This window comes from Alternaria ethzedia (genome assembly GCF_023757985.1).
Source record: "Alternaria ethzedia strain BMP 0044 chromosome Unknown scaffold_2, whole genome shotgun sequence".
Lineage (NCBI taxonomy): Eukaryota > Fungi > Ascomycota > Dothideomycetes > Pleosporales > Pleosporaceae > Alternaria > Alternaria ethzedia.
In genome coordinates this window covers 840,519-855,961 of record NW_026056195.1, presented here as the reverse complement: position 1 = coordinate 855,961, position 15,443 = coordinate 840,519, and the positions used below count along the sequence as shown (strand labels likewise).

The 15,443-nt window shown below is 50.9% G+C and overlaps 6 protein-coding genes across 6 annotated transcripts; 3 read left to right on the top strand and 3 right to left on the bottom strand.

Annotated features, from left to right (window-relative positions):
* Positions 1-724: 724 nt before the first annotated feature.
* J4E87_001094 (uncharacterized protein) lies at positions 725-1,588 on the top strand (the record flags this gene model as incomplete). Its single annotated transcript, XM_049372743.1, has 1 exon — positions 725-1,588. One exon carries the CDS (start codon positions 725-727, stop codon positions 1,586-1,588), a length of 864 nt encoding a protein of 287 aa, XP_049237401.1.
* Positions 1,589-4,283: 2,695 nt separating this feature from the next.
* Positions 4,284-5,949, bottom strand: J4E87_001093 (uncharacterized protein; the record flags this gene model as incomplete). The annotated part of the gene is made up of 3 exons (XM_049372742.1): positions 4,284-4,479; positions 4,520-5,434; positions 5,489-5,949. 3 exons carry the CDS (start codon positions 5,947-5,949, stop codon positions 4,284-4,286), a joined length of 1,572 nt encoding a protein of 523 aa, XP_049237400.1.
* Positions 5,950-6,697: 748 nt separating this feature from the next.
* On the bottom strand, positions 6,698-7,772 carry J4E87_001092 (uncharacterized protein; the record flags this gene model as incomplete). Its single annotated transcript, XM_049372741.1, has 3 exons — positions 6,698-7,018; positions 7,069-7,498; positions 7,549-7,772. The coding sequence occupies 3 exons, from the start codon at positions 7,770-7,772 to the stop codon at positions 6,698-6,700; spliced, it is 975 nt and encodes a 324-aa protein (XP_049237399.1).
* A 1,083-nt stretch (positions 7,773-8,855) lies between these two features.
* J4E87_001091 (uncharacterized protein) lies at positions 8,856-10,874 on the top strand (the record flags this gene model as incomplete). The annotated part of the gene is made up of 3 exons (XM_049372740.1): positions 8,856-9,690; positions 9,738-10,343; positions 10,402-10,874. 3 exons carry the CDS (start codon positions 8,856-8,858, stop codon positions 10,872-10,874), a joined length of 1,914 nt encoding a protein of 637 aa, XP_049237398.1.
* A 70-nt stretch (positions 10,875-10,944) lies between these two features.
* Positions 10,945-11,931, bottom strand: J4E87_001090 (uncharacterized protein; the record flags this gene model as incomplete). The annotated part of the gene is made up of 1 exon (XM_049372739.1): positions 10,945-11,931. One exon carries the CDS (start codon positions 11,929-11,931, stop codon positions 10,945-10,947), a length of 987 nt encoding a protein of 328 aa, XP_049237397.1.
* Positions 11,932-12,454: 523 nt separating this feature from the next.
* On the top strand, positions 12,455-14,262 carry J4E87_001089 (uncharacterized protein; the record flags this gene model as incomplete). The annotated part of the gene is made up of 3 exons (XM_049372738.1): positions 12,455-12,491; positions 12,554-13,261; positions 13,325-14,262. The coding sequence occupies 3 exons, from the start codon at positions 12,455-12,457 to the stop codon at positions 14,260-14,262; spliced, it is 1,683 nt and encodes a 560-aa protein (XP_049237396.1).
* Positions 14,263-15,443: the final 1,181 nt, after the last annotated feature.

Genomic DNA, 15,443 nt, shown 5'->3' with positions numbered 1-15,443 from the left:
CTTGACCGTCGTGGGTATCGTGGATCTGATGACTAATTCGTAACAGAGACTTTCTTGACGAATTTGCAGGTCCTACAAAACCATCATTAGTGGCAACATCTGTCGCTAACCGAGACCTTTACAAATCTATTCCTAGCTAAAAGCATGCGGTCAACAAGGATCTTGATGTATAGTACTTTATACGAGGAACATGTGTGGGTCGGCTCAACATACTGCATTCAGGCACGTAAGCCTCGCAGCTTTGCACTATCTTGGTTCCCCAACGCGGGCAAGAGCGCCTGCACACAAAATTTGTTACCCGCGTTATGAACCGTTCTTGGACGAAGAAGCGAAGCTTAGGATAAGCCTTATAAGCTTACAGGTCGATTTGCGCTGAATGCGTGGATCATTTGCTTGAGCCCTTTTGATGCATGGAGCGCGCCCTCTAACACACTCACACGCATAACTTTCGATTTCCAATCGATCCTTTCTTGCACGCCGAACTATCTGTTTTTCAACACTCACGTACTAGTTATACCTTACATTGTCGCTCTTGGCACCTCCTCTTTCTCTACAAGAGTGCGTAGGCTAGCTAGCATTCGAAACTCAACGTGTCTTGCTGTGGAAACGCACGAATACACCTCGTACGAATCAGAACTTACCCCTCATCGATATCGACACCAACTCCTTCACCTCCTACTTGAAGAGACAGTCCCAGTAGGCTCTCGTCTTCACACACGCGAACATGTCCAAACCAGCAACAAACACCAAGACGCCTACTCCCTCCAACCCGTCCTCTCTAAAGCCCCGCTATGAGATCCGTAAACTGGAATCCGAACATCTGCTCTGGGCGACCGCCATCCTAGCCCACAGCCACGGTTTCCACTCCGCCATCTGGCAGCACATATGGCCCGACAAAGCACTCGGCCGCTGGACACTAGAAAGCGCCAGAAAACTCGAGTACCTCGTAGCCCACCAAATTGACTCTGGCCTGTCCTACGGCGTCTTCGACACAGAATACCAGTTCAAGACCGCCGAGGCGAAAGAAGCGGGCGGGAAACTATTCTGGGATGTCAATGAACCCGAGGAGAACAGTGTGGAGCAAACCCAAGGCCGGAAAGCAGAAGGCTTGAGACTACTCCGGCAAATGGACTTTCCGATGGTCAGCATAGCGTTGTCGTACGATAACTTCGTCCCTTTCGATCCCGCGAAGATGGGCCCGGTAGACGAAGCGATACCAGAATTCAGTCCGCTCTTCGGCGCTCTGAGGAAGCTCGACCCGAGGGATCCAGCGGAGTGGAAAGCTACCGCACCAGGTCAGGTACTGATGCGCAACGCGACGTCTACACGCCACGACTATGAGGGCGAGGGTGTTGCGTCTGGGGCGGCGCGTTGGCTGCGGCGCGAGGCCAAATTAATGGGGTTTAGGGGTATTCAGATTGAGTGTATTGCGGATGCTGTGACGCATCTTTGGAGTGATGGCGTGGAAGAGCCGTTTAAGGGTAGGGTGGTTAGTGAATTTGATACGGAGACTTGGGAGGATGAGGAGGGACAAAGGCCATTTGGTTTGGCGAGGCAGAGATGTACTAAGTGTTGGGTTGATCTGTAGGCTGGTGGTAAGTGAGGGGATGAGAAGAGAGTGGATTTGGATTTGAACGCCCTAATGGTTGCTCAATTGATTGTGCTGCGTGGAAGCGTCCTCTACTGATATTGAGTGATGAGACCTCTGACGTCAGTGCCCAGGTGGTGTACATCAGCCGACGGGCACAGTCAAGAACTGCAACACTTTCTGCATCACAATCAAACTCTGCTCTTATGTTACACATGACCTTAGAATCAATCGAAAGACCGTACTAATTCCGATACCCAGCAACATCGACGAAATGTCCGATTTTCGCCCGCGGGCTGAAGCCGAGCTTCTCGTTGCAAGAACATGCTATCTCTCAAACGATCCCGTCTTCTTCATAGTCCTCATCATCGCAGAGTACAATTTCAAAGAGGGAGTTATATACCTCCAAGATGGTCTCGCAGGCTCGAGGCTTTACCATCCCATGAACTCCAGCCAATTTATTCAGTGTCTCGACAACGAGACGGGTGAGGAAGTTGAAGTCGTGCGCCAAGGCACAGAGCCAGTCCTCTTTCGTGAAGACCAAAGCGAAGTCATTTTTACGACAGGGAGGCCCAGTAAATCCTGCGAAATGCCGTTCATTACTACTGCTCTCCGACCAGATAGGAAGTATAGACTGAGCTTCAAACCGACAACTCCGATTTCGCATTGGCCAGTCAGCGCGGTGAATACTTCCACTTCTCTTTCAAGAAGCCCGGGCGGTTTGCTATCTGCGTCTGAACTTCCTACACCAGCCACACCGACTATGTCCTGGCAGGCCGCCAACGACAACGACACAATCGTCTTTGAGACCCGAACTTCGCGACCAAAGACACCAAAAGTCACCGTCTCTCTATCAGCACCATCGACATACTCTCTCTCCTCTCCCACCAAGAAACTCGCTTTCACACTCACGTTCTCGACGGACGCCGCGTATCCCTTCACAGTCCACGCAGATCGCGCATGGGTCAAGACTCTTCAATCCGACTTGGCAATCCTCGACGCAACGTCGCGCTGCAAGCTCGAACCCTATCTAGATGTATATCGAGAGCATTACGAAAATGAAAGACACGAGTTCATACGATTCGAAGGAACGTATACGGAGCACCGAGAGTTGGATTTCGGAGGCGGGAATTTAAGTAGGTTGGAGCTAGAGGTTGGGAAGGAGTATATACTCTGCCATCTCGGCGGGTCGTGGTGGTGGACGGAGGATACGGTAGATGAGGTAATGAACTACCTTGCTTCTTGGAGTAGCGCAGGTCTGGAAGTAGGTACGACAATCGAGTTTCAGGGCGCGGGTGAAGTGAAATTTACGGTGGTGGAGTGATGATACCCTCAGCGTTCTGCTTATGTGCACCTGGAATATCATACAAGGACCGTCTTGAAATGATACGGAGATGTGAGCCATTGCGCACCCTTGAGATAAGACTGAAGAGCATGTAGCTGTCAATACACTGGTACCGTCCATTCTTCGAGCAACACATCGACGATATCTCGGTCCACCGAAATCGACACGTTTCTAGTCTCTGTCATTTCCTCATCCTCCCCTAGCTTTGACATTATGTCAGCAGTATCCTTGGTGCAGTGCTCGTCCTCATCCTTCACCAAACGTCGTCTTTTCCTTGACGAACGCTGGCCAGCGTCCTGCTCCGTTGCATTGTTTGGCGACCCTGATGGGTATGGGTCTATCATAGACGCGTTTGAAGGCGTGCGGGCGTGGTAAATCGGAATGTCAAGCACAGAGAAGTCGGACGACGCCATCGGCTCCGCGTACCCACTTGAAGAGGAGTACCCGGGGGTGGGACTATACGGCTCGTACCATAAAGCTGGCGTCATAGCTTCCAATGCTACCGACGTGGAACCGCTTTGTCTTTTAATGCAATTGCTTCGTCTTGCAGGTGAATCCTCGGCATCGGACCCTACGTATCTTGATGATGAACTGGATGGAACAGGGACGCCTCGCTTCAGGCCAGTACGCTCAAACTCTTCAGGAAATCCTTGGGTGTGCTCATTAATGTTTATTCCGCGACAGATCCCGTGAGGAAGCTCCTCTCTCCCAAGGTTCCGCTTTATGCAGATGCTACACGGATAGTCATAATCGCACTATGGTCAATTAGTACGACATGCGAAAGTGATATGATATACTATACCTTAAGGTTAAGGATTTGACAGTTGTGGCAGCCTTCCACTAAGCGCATTGTAACCGCATTGTTCTTTTGCTCTGCCGTCAACGCTCGTTTTCGACGCTTCCCCATCTTTGCTTTGTATACTTTTCCTGAGCCTGCATTCGGCCAACCTAAGACGCGTGGAGATGCGTGCGCATCTTGTCTTGCACTGCTTTTAGGCTGAGAAGGGATATTCTCTGCTATCAAATTATCTGTCATCGATTGGCTGGTGCCATCTTGTTCCCGTTCCAAAAGTGGGTTCTTTTTCCTTTGCCGACAATCTAAGAACATCAACTGATATTGATAGTCTCGCAGGACAGTGTTAGGGCTCGGCGGTTGTGGTAAGAGTGTCGAATCTGCGGTCAGCGTGGGAGACTGGTTATGCAGCGAGCTTTCGACACGGCTTTGTGATGACTGAGATATCGCAGGAATCACAGGTCTGCTGTAAATAGGCATAGAGGGACTAGAAGTAGAGACTGGTAATAGCATGGGCCTGTTGAGCATGGGCATAGCAGGACTAGGCGGGCTTTGAATCATTCCTGACATTGGCTGCATTGCAGCATGCGAATGAGCTTGCTGGTGCTGCCAATAAGCTTGTTGGCGCTGCGCTTGAGCTTGTTGGTGCTGTGCTTGAGCCTGTTGGTGCTGTGCTTGAGCCTGTGCTTGAGCCTGTGCTTGAGCTTGTCGTGGAGCCATAGATTGCGCCTGCCTCTGAAACCGCGCACACGTCTGCGATAATGTTTCAGGAGTCTGCTGAGCCAGTGCTGACTGTCCTTGACCAAGACTAGGTCGTTGTTGCTGACCAGACAGATCCAACGGAAAGTCTGAGGCTGCACTTCCACTCGGCACTGGAGGATAATAGGGCGTTTGCGCATCGAATGATGGAATCGTTTCGATCGATCTATGTGACACAAGAGGCGGGTGCTGTGACACAAGAGGCGGGTGCTGTGACATAAGAGGCGGGTGCTGTGAGCTCTGCGTCGACGGAATGGCATCAAGATTGGTTGTTTGCTGAGGCACTGAACGCTGCCCTTGGCTGAAATAGAAATCATCCAAAGGAAGCTGCGTGCTCTCATCCGGAACGTGAAGAAAGCTATCGAAGTCGAAGTTCTCCAGACTGCCCGAGTTGTCGTTCATATCGAAATCGATGAATGGAGAAACCTTTCCAAAGTCGGTAGCTGACGGAAGCCTGATACCGGATTCAAATTTGCGGCAAAAGCGTTGATACATCTTTTGCACGTGTCGCTTCCGATGCTTCTTCTTGTCGACGTCGAAGTTCTTCTGTAGCATTGTGATGCGCTTCAACAGTTTCTTCACATGGTCCGCTGCTTTTGCCAGCTCTTCGGTCGAGATTTGCTCTTCATTGTCATCGCCTGACATCGTTGCGTCGCTGTCAGAAGTATCCGAATCATCTGCGGTCGAGAGGTCGATGGTAATGGTGTTTGGCTGAGGCTTTGAGATTTTATCTAGCGGAGGCAGCTCCATAACCGGAGCGTTGGCCATAAGCTCCAAAGTTGGAACACGAGAGGCGACGCTTGATCCTCGAAGGGTTTCTTCATCATCGATTGCGATATGGCAGAATCTGTTTTCGAGAGCTTGCAGGATTTTGAGTGAGTCCTGCTGCCGCTGGTGCAGTTCGCGGATCTTCTCACGCTCTTCATCCAAGACACCTTTTCCCATTCTTCTGTGGCTATTGTCAGCTGCATTTTATGCATGGTAGTGTATCAATTCAGCTCACCCTCGCGCCTGACCTTGGGCTAATTGCAAGACATGCAACAAAAGCACAAGGCTGTTCTTCAAACTCTCAAGTCTCCTTCGGTTCAATTCGACCCGCTGTTCCTTCATCGGCCAGGTCAGCTTACCCATCACGCTCAAGCTTTTCTTTCCATCCTTTGCAGTCTTTCTCCTCTTCTCTACTATCTCTGATACTTCGTCGAAGACGCTTTGGCACTTTTTGATGATGTTGTTAGCGTCCTGGATAGCCTTCTTCGACACGATGGATCCGGCCTCCTCGGACTCAAACACTCTGCCTACGCTTTCGAGCGCATTCGACGTGAGCTCTACATCATCGGCAATGTCCTTGACGTCTTGGTCTGCCCGCGCGGCTGAGTTCGTGAAGTTGTACAACGCGACGCTGAGCTTGGCACCAGCCCCCGCGATCTGGATGATGCTAGCTGCGAGGCCTATGACTTCGGCCATCGTAGGATACTTGCTGCATGCGCATTACTTGTCCGTTCGAAAGTGTCGCATTGCAATGGTGCTAGGATTGAGCGCGAAGATAAGGGCGGATTGAGTGGGAAAGCAGCCTTCTTGCGAAGGCTGAGTGCCTGCATGACCCGCTGCGGCTGAGGCGCAGCCGCATGCTGTGAACACCTTGCCATGGGAATTAGAACAAATGAGGATGCCGTCGCACATGCGATGCTGTACAGCGCTGTGAGCAATGCAGGCAAAGATATGCGACAGTTGTTTCGCGTACAGACATGATAGGTGTCCTACGTAGTGCTTGGGTCCTGTGCAGGTGCATGTCGCCCTCAGGTGTGCCTGCCTGTTTCGATTCCTCAGTTCCGCGCCTCCGTATCGAATCACTATCTCACACCGGTCGACTGAAGAAAAAGACGAACTCCTCTTCATTTCCACAGATTATACCTTGACAATGACACGTCCACCAAAGAATGAATGGGCAAGCAGCTCTCTTCGGTTTTATCGCGGCCGAGCTTCGCACAATAATACACCGGCTGCAGGATGAACAAGCAGAAGAGTTGGGAGACCATACAGTGCAGGAATTTTGAAAGAGTAAGGTCAGTCTGGCGCATCATGCAGAATGTGAATGGTATAAACATCATGTTCTGAAGCTAGGCTCTGGGTATATAGCGAAACAGCATGGCAATGCAAGAAAAAACGTAGGAATGGCGTGTGACTTCATCAAGCGCCCTCAGCTACCCTCCACCTACTTGACATGTACAAGTTCGGGTGTCTGCTGGTAGTAATCCTGTTGCCCGTTGCCATAGCCGTACGTGATCTGCTGCTGCGTAACGGGCGCATACGTTTGTTCGGTCTTCTCGATCGTCTGGTTCCAAGAGATGTGTTTGGCGATGCCCAGCAGCGTTATAAAAGCCAAACATTTGACTAAGCCGATGATGTAAGACAAGGCCAGCGATGCGCCAAGAGAAGGTGTTACGGGCCAGTAGATACTGGATGAGTAGACTACCCCCAATGATGCGTTCACGAATAGGGTAACATAGAGGGCAGTAACCCAGCCGAAGAGGTCCTGGGGCTGTTAGCAAATGTACCAGTAGATAGTAGCTGCCATGGACTTACACCTCCGGGTAAGCGTCTTGATCTCAATGCCGAAACGTTTGACAGAGACATAGCCGCCGAAATAATAACAACGATCATCCATACGATGTCGTAGGCAAGATCGAGACCACTTGAAACTAGTAACGCAAAGTCCCAGTTGGACTCCAAGGAGTTGTCCGCCAATGCGACGTAGGCAAACATGCTAACGTCTGCTAGGATGACAGCAAACGCAACGCCAATAGTAATCAGAAGTACGGTTTTGGAACCAGATGACATGTTCCCAAATTGCTTGTGCAGCATGGAGTTCAGGACGTAGACGAACACGAACAGCAGCGCAGCATTGGCCAAACTGCTCATGATGGCGGAGGCAACGTTGATGTTCCAATAATCAATGTAGTTGATATTGTCGCACTCTGACATGACTTGGCTTACGAGACTCAAAATTCGCGCGCTGGAGCATGTTAGCACTTCTAAAGCCTGTGAAAGATACTTTGTCCTTACATGACTTGGAGGAATAGGGCTGCAACGAAAGGTACACCAATCAACTTCTTTCCGGCACCGCTCTTCTTGCGAATAAAGAACGTCGATATGAAAATACCCGTGTACAGAACCAGGAACAGCACCACAAATGCGAGCGCGGCTTGGGCGTACGGCGTATTAAAGGCGTCGGGGCATGAAGCATTGCTGTATCCGGTGCCGCCGCCGCCGCTGCGTCTGGGTGCCATGGCAAAAGGGTGTTGGTGCTGATCAAGTCCCCACGTTGGATTTCCGAAGTCAATGGGAGGTGAGTTGGCGTTCGACTGACGGTAAGACGCGAGACACGGTTCGCGGCGACCTCAAGAGTATTTCAGCAATAACAACTGCATGCTGCATTGGTGCTCCGCCTTCTCACAGCCTGCAGCCTTCCCGTTTTTCCCGTTTTTGGGATTAAGTCAGGGGCAGCTGAAGAGTCGCTAAGCCTCTCAAAGAGTTTGTCGGGCGCCTTACTGTGCCAGAAGGATCGAAGCGAGAGTGCGCGAGATCCTGTGGACGCCTTGGAGCCGGGGTGTCAAAGCCTCAGCGCGTAGACATATTATCTGGCAAACCCCGAGCGCAGTGCATTTAAAAAGAAAAGTATACTGGCTTAGGTTTCTCTTAGGAAGTCATGTCCGCAGTATGTTAAAATAAGACAGGGAGGCTAGTTGCGGGTTACGTCGGGATCAACGCTGTTGCCGACTCTAAACAAAGAAAGACAGGGCCAGGGCTGTGCCTCAAATAGCAGTAGTCTGCGGGTAGTCCAGCTCTGCAAGCAGCTCAAGAGAGTGTCGCGTCGCAAAGTCGAACAATGCGATAGCACAGCATAACAGGAAGGCCGCCCAAAGGTGCCCAGGTGATCGCCCGGGCAATTTAGCCTTGCGAGTGGCTGGAGCTTCACGTGACGTGGCTAGTGCAGCCACGGATCAGTTTCCGCGATGCAGGGCGCGGCATTACATCATGTTCGTCGCCTCGACCAAAAGCCATTTCCCTGCGCGTCTCATTCACGCGCATCTGTTCTTTCGGAGAATAGGCGGTCAGCTGCTCTGATTTATCTTATCATAGCTCGGCCGTCGTCTTACATCTCGCCGTGAGCTCGTAACATCCACCTGTTCCGATGATTCCGTTACAAGGGACCCACGCCACAAGTCTCTCTACCAGCCACGGACATCCGGTATATATCCTCAGACTACCGCGTATCCATCTTCAAACCGCAAACTATTGAAGACGACACAGACAGGAAGCTGCAGAGTCAAAAATCCTAATTTACACCGCTGGTGCCCAAGAAGTCAGCAATGGCACACGTATTGCAGGGACTGTCGACGCGACCCGCGCTCGGTAGTCACGACACGTGGACAGCCAACGCAGCATCGGAAACACTGGATGTGGACGGCGCAACAACTTTGAGTCCCCAAAACGACGAGCAAGCAGCAGACTCGCGAAGTCGAAGCACGACAGCGATACCGTCCGATGACAGTGGTTCAGAAACGCAGGTGGTGGAGAAACCCGCTGGCCGCAGGAAGAGCATCCAGGTCGTTTTAGAGCAATCGGGAAAGAAGGGCGAATACACCTTCACTGCTAAAGATCCTGTCTTCCAAGAGGTTCTTCAGTCAGGTCTGCGGCGAGAGGCTGAGAAACTCAATGGAAAGGCGAAGGGGAAACCCCGCGATCTTGTCTTCACACAACAGTTCACCACATTCGACCGCCAAAACGCGTCCGCTGCGCACTCCCCGTTCCATGGATTCTTCACACTCTTCTGGATTGCGATGGCTTTGCTACTCGCGCGAATAGCTGCAGGTAACTACAGGACGAAAGGCTCCGTATTTGGGGATGCAGAGATTCTGCACCTGATGATCGACAAAGACTTGTTCGTCATGTTGACGACTGATGTCGCAATGTGTGTAGCCACCAGCTTTGGCTTCTTCCTGCACAAGGCCATTGTCAACGACTATCTGACTTGGAACGGCTCAGGCTGGCTCATACAGTCTTTGTGGCAGACTTTCTTCACTTGCACCATCATCTGGGTTACTTTCTGGCGAGACTGGCCTTGGACTCATACAGTGTTCATCGTTCTCCACGTCTTCGTGTTGCTGATGAAGCAGCACGCTTACTCCTTCTACAACGGCTATTGTATGTGATCCGCACTGGAATAAGAGACCTGAGCTGACTATCAATAGTATCGCGAGTATATCGACGACGCAATCTGCTCCGTGAAAAACTACGTCAACTCGATGATATCAAAGCGCATGAGGGCCCGACCCGAACAGATCCTCCGACTGAGGCGCTAACTGCTTCCGGTCTTGAGAAAGCTGACCAAGGCCAGTTGACGCGTCGGGGAAGCATTGGGCCAAAGTACTCTACCAATTTATCAAAGGAAGAGTCTGAGATTGCATCTATCGGCAAAGCTATTGAAACCGGCAACCCGCTGGATTCGGAACAGATTGAAGCCTTTCGACGCGTGCTCAACACCGAGATTACGATTCTTGATGAAGAGCTTCGTGGAAAGTGCACTACCACCGATAACGTCTACCCGAACAACTTAACGTTCTACAACTTTGTAGAGTGGGCGTGCCTTCCCACACTCGTCTACGATCTAGAGTACCCCAGGCAGGAACGCATCAACTGGTGGTATGTAGCGGAAAAGTCAGCGGCCACCCTGGGAGTCATCTGGATTATGATCATCATCTCGCAAGCATACATTTACCCAGTAGTCGTAGAGACTATGCGACACAAAGAGGCTGGCATGTCGCTCGATGAGCGATGGAAAGAATTTCCATGGGTCGGTAAGTGCTACATCACTATGAGACCGTCGAATATACCGCTAACGAGCTCCCTTTATAGTATCCGATATGCTCTTCCCCCTTCTCCTCGAGCAGCTTCTCAGCTGGTACGTCATATGGGAGTGTCTGCTCAACGTGTTGGCCGAAGTCACACGATTTGCCGACCGCGGCTTCTACGGCGCATGGTGGAACTCCGTGTCCTTCGATCAATACGCTCGCGACTGGAACCGACCCGTCCACAACTTCCTACTTCGACATGTCTACCACTCCTCTATCTCGTTCTTCCATCTGTCGAAGATGCAGGCAACGTTCTTCACTTTCTTACTCAGCGCTATTGTGCATGAAGTTCTCATGTTCTGTTTATTCAAGAAGGTCAGGGGATATCTGTTTACGTTCCAGTTGACGCAGCTGCCGCTGGCAGCGTTCAGCAAGACGAAGTTTATGAAGGGGAGAGACACGTTGGGGAACATCGTGTTTTGGTTTGGTCTCTTCATTGGACCTAGTGTCATCACCAGCTTGTACCTTATCGTTTAGATGTACTAGTACGTCGTAGAATCTCAGCTCCCTTTCAAACAATACATTGGTTGCTTAGTCTTTCACACTATCAGTTCTCTGAGGCTTGTGCGCCTTTGCTTCTCTCCTCCTTCAACACTTCCAATACTCTTCGCGTCAATCTATCGCGCTCACCGACATCTACAGTACCATACGCATCCTGCGACTGCTTGAAGATCTTCTTTTCCCATCCGTCCCCAACATTCGGCTTCCCTGCGTCCTGCCAACAATCCTGCACCGTGCCCCCAATATTCTTAAAGAAGCCTTCTAACCCCGCCGGTCCACCGCCGGCATGATAGCTCTTAAACGGCCCAGCGACTGCCCACCGCGGCCCCATACTACTCTCTACGATACTATCCAGCTCCTCCACCGAAACAACCCCCTCATCTACAAGATGGATAGCCTCGCGCAACAACGCAAACGCCAATCTGTTCGCCACAAAGCCAGTCGTCTCTTTCTTGATATGTATCGGTACTCTCCCACGACCCGTCCAAAACTCCTGCGTCCGTTTGATCACTTCCTCCGAGGTATCCGGCGACGGCACTAGTTCCAACAACGGCATGATGTGCGGCGGGTTATACGGATGCACGACCAACAACCTCGACTTATCCTGCATATCTTGCGCTTGCTGCGACGCCGGAATACCAGACGTGCTGCTCCAGAATAACGAATGTTCTGGTGCGTGTTTCTCGACGTTCGCCCACAGCTCTTTCTTGAAGGCCAGGTTCTCCGGACCAGATTCTTGGATGATGTGCGCGTCTTCTACAGCTGATTCGAGGGATTTCGCGATGCGAATGTTGGAGATAGCGGCTGCGGCGGGTTCTTCTGCGAAGAATTTCGGTAGGTTTTCTTCGACGTATTGGTCGACATCTGGCCGGGTGTCGTAGATGGTGAGTTGGGAAGGGCCGAGAAGGTGGGATAGGTGGAAGGCGGCGAAGGATAGGCCGATAGTTCCGGTGCCGATGAGGGTGATTCTGAGGTCTTTGTTGCTTTCGACTTTCAAGATGGGGTTTTGTTGCGAGTCTCCTGCGTCGGACATGTTGGTTGTGGAGATGGTGGATCGGTTCGGCTAGTCGTGATGAGAGGTTTGGAAGTCGCGGTAGCTGTCTGGGTATGGGCCTGCTTATATCTGAATTCTGTTTACTAACGATTTTGAAGTTCCACTCAAACCTCGTAAAAAGATGGTCTGGTGTGTGGCAATGAAGCGGCTCTTACACACCCTGGCTCGGATGTTACCCGAAATAACGTCAGAAGGAGCGCCGATCTTAACCGCTTCCGGATGGCAGGGTAGCTGCTCAACCCCGCCTTGTACCTTATCCCCGCTCCACGATCGACTCGAGCGCTGCGAATCCGATGGAGATGAGCGCGCCGAGGAAGAATGGTGGCAGTCGCCTATTAGAAGGCATGGAGACGGCCCATCTGATGGTCACTCGCTTCTTGATCCGTGACCTTCTGTACTGCGCTTTTCAGTACGATTCTACAGCGCTGGTTTCCTCGCATCAGTTTATCCGGTTATAAGTCGCGTGTCGTTTGCGATCCATTGCTGAGTCAGTTGCGTTAAGATGGTGATCTTCAAGTCCAGGCAACCGCCCATCGATCGTAAGTTGTCAAAAGTCGAATCTACCATGCAAATGCATTATCATTGATGCTGACCGTTGTAGTACCAACCGAATTGACGGACTGGGACTGGCTCTTCGACTCCGCCTACTCGCCTATCAACAAATACCCACCGAACGAACTAGCTGGATTCCAAAACGCGATCACGAAGGAGCGTGTAAACTGGGCCGATGTGAAGAAGTACTCCACCTATATATCCACTGCGCTGGTCAAGAAGTATGGCCTCAAGGAAGGCGAAACAGTAGCGTTGTTCAGTCAAAATACCGTCTGGTATCCGGTAGCCATGTTTGCTGGACTCCGCGTAGGAGCGAGGATTAGCGGTGCTAGTCCAGCATACAACGTTGAAGAGATGACATTCGCGCTGAAGACCGCGGACGCGAAGTTCTTGATGACTACACCTGGAAGTATGGACATTGCAGCTGCGAGCGCAAAGGCTGCAGGCTTGCCGCATTCCAACGTGTTCCTACTGGAAGGCGAATTACCTGGATACACCACCGTCCAGGACCTAATTCGTATGGGAGAGTCGTATGGCGACTCCGGGCAGACCTCGGCATTCAAGCTACCTCCTGGCAAGAAGAACAAGGACGTTTGCGGTTTCCTGTCTTTCTCCTCTGGAACGACTGGATTGCCAAAGGCTGTGATGATCAGTCATCAGAATGTCATAGCGCAATGTCTTCAGGTACAGCAGATCACGCCTGAAACCCAGAAAAAGATCATGGCCGTACTTCCTCTGTTCCACATCACCGGTCTAGGTAAGTTTAACTGTACGAAGTGCATGTGAGACATATACTGACTTCGTATCTCTACCTCTACAGTCCATCAGATGCATCTACCAGTCCTGCTCAATGCCGAGGTTATCATGCTTCCGCAGTTTACGATGGAGAAGATGCTGGATATCATTGTTGAGTACAAGCTTAGTGAGCTTCTACTTGTACCACCGATCCTTATCAGACTCGTGCGCGACCCATTAGTTGACAAGTACGACCTCAGCCATGTCACACGCTTTTCGTCGGGTGCTGCTCCACTTTCGGAAGAGATTATACAGCAGCTTCAAAAGAAGTTTCCCAACACCGGTTTCAAACAAGGCTACGGAATGACAGAGTCTTGTTCATGCATCACTGCACATCCACCTTCGAAGTTCTCCTACAAATATGCGCACTCGGGTGGTGCGATCGTAGCTTCTACCGAAGTCAAGATCATCAAAGACGATGGCACGGAAGGCGACGTTGGAGAGGATGGCGAAGTTCTCGCTCGTGGGCCACAAGTCGTCATGGGCTACCTCAACAATGAGAAAGCTACTCGCGACACTTTCGATGCCGATGGCTTCCTTCATACTGGCGACCGCGGTGCTATTGACGAAGAGGGCATGATACACATCTCGGATCGTATCAAGGAACTCATCAAAGTAAAGGGCATCGGTGTCGCACCGGCTGAACTCGAAGACCTGCTCTTGGGCCACCCGAAGGTCGAAGACGTCGCGGTGATGAGCGTCAGGGATGATTACTCTGGTGAGCTGCCGAAGGCGTACGTTGTGTTGAAGCCGGGAACGGAAGAAAGCACAGCGGCTGGGAAAGACATCATCGCGTATGTCAAGGAGAAGAAGGTCAGATATAAGTGGGTCAAGGAAGTTGAGTTTATCAATGAGATTCCAAAGAGTCCTTCCGGTAAGATTCTGAGGAGAGTGCTAAGGGATAAGGAGAAGAGCGGGAAGTTTGGGCTTGTTGTTAAGGATGAAGCGAGGGCGAGGTTGTAAGCCTTGCATTCCAAACAGCCTTACAGCACTACCATGAGAGACACGGGCTGCCATGTATACCTAGGTATGCTTGGCTCTCCAGTGATACCTCGTAGATAATACTATTTTCTTGGCAGTGGATTTGTACTTGCTCGTAGTCAACCGTCACCTTCTAGTCTTACTAGGGCTGATAACGCCACAACGCCAACCTCAGCCCCGCACGGACCATATGCGTACACATACATATACACCTCAGCCTTGCCTGACTTCGAAAACTATATCTTATCGACTCTTTCGATTACGTCAGTAATATCTGAATTTCTGACTTTGCCCTGGAAGTTAGTCCCGTACCCCAAAGACACGAGTGCAATGGACACAAAAAGGTTCAAAATAACCCATGGGGTCTTCCTCCCCTTGATATTTAACGCAATGGACATTTTCTCGAGTATCACCTTCTTCGTCAAACACTACGGTCTGGCCGGTTTGATGATCTGCACATTTGGAAGTCGCGAGGTATGGAGAATCCAGGTCCAGATATTGGGTAGCACCAGAGACTCCGACGCTATGGACTTCAAGAGATCGGCTCAGGAAGACAGCAATATCATTGCAGTAGCCGTATGTTGAACGATAGTGATCCGCGAGTCTATTATGCTAATATAACAACGAAAGAGTACGATTCTTGCCCAAGTAGCGATCACCGCACTCTCTTTGGACAATCTGAGTCGCGCACATTGGGTTGCAAGGGCGTTCTTCACCTTCAGCCTCGTCTCATCAATGATGGCCGTATACTACGCAACAAGCCAATATCGCATCTTAGGGCGGTGCTTAGGAGCCGGCGAAGTGAAAAGATGGATTCAAGGCTCAAGATCAGTTCAGCACTACAACATCCTACTCAGGACTCACACGTATATGCCTTCTGCCGCTGCGGTGTTAAACATGTCAGCCCCGAACATGCTTCTATCCTCCTCTCTGAATGCTTTCCTCATAGGTTTGGGAGTGTACCTTGGATATGTCTGGACGCGAAACCTTGATGAGCCAGCTGGTGTGATAGGTAGTCGTGCTGTTTTCATCACATATATTGTCGGATTGGTCGTTTGCTATCTCGTATATGCTTCATCACGAGCTGTTATCGCAAACCAAAGCTATGTTTCCGAAGACCTATGGATTCAAGTGTGTTTTGACACGGAGCTCCGCCCTTCGGG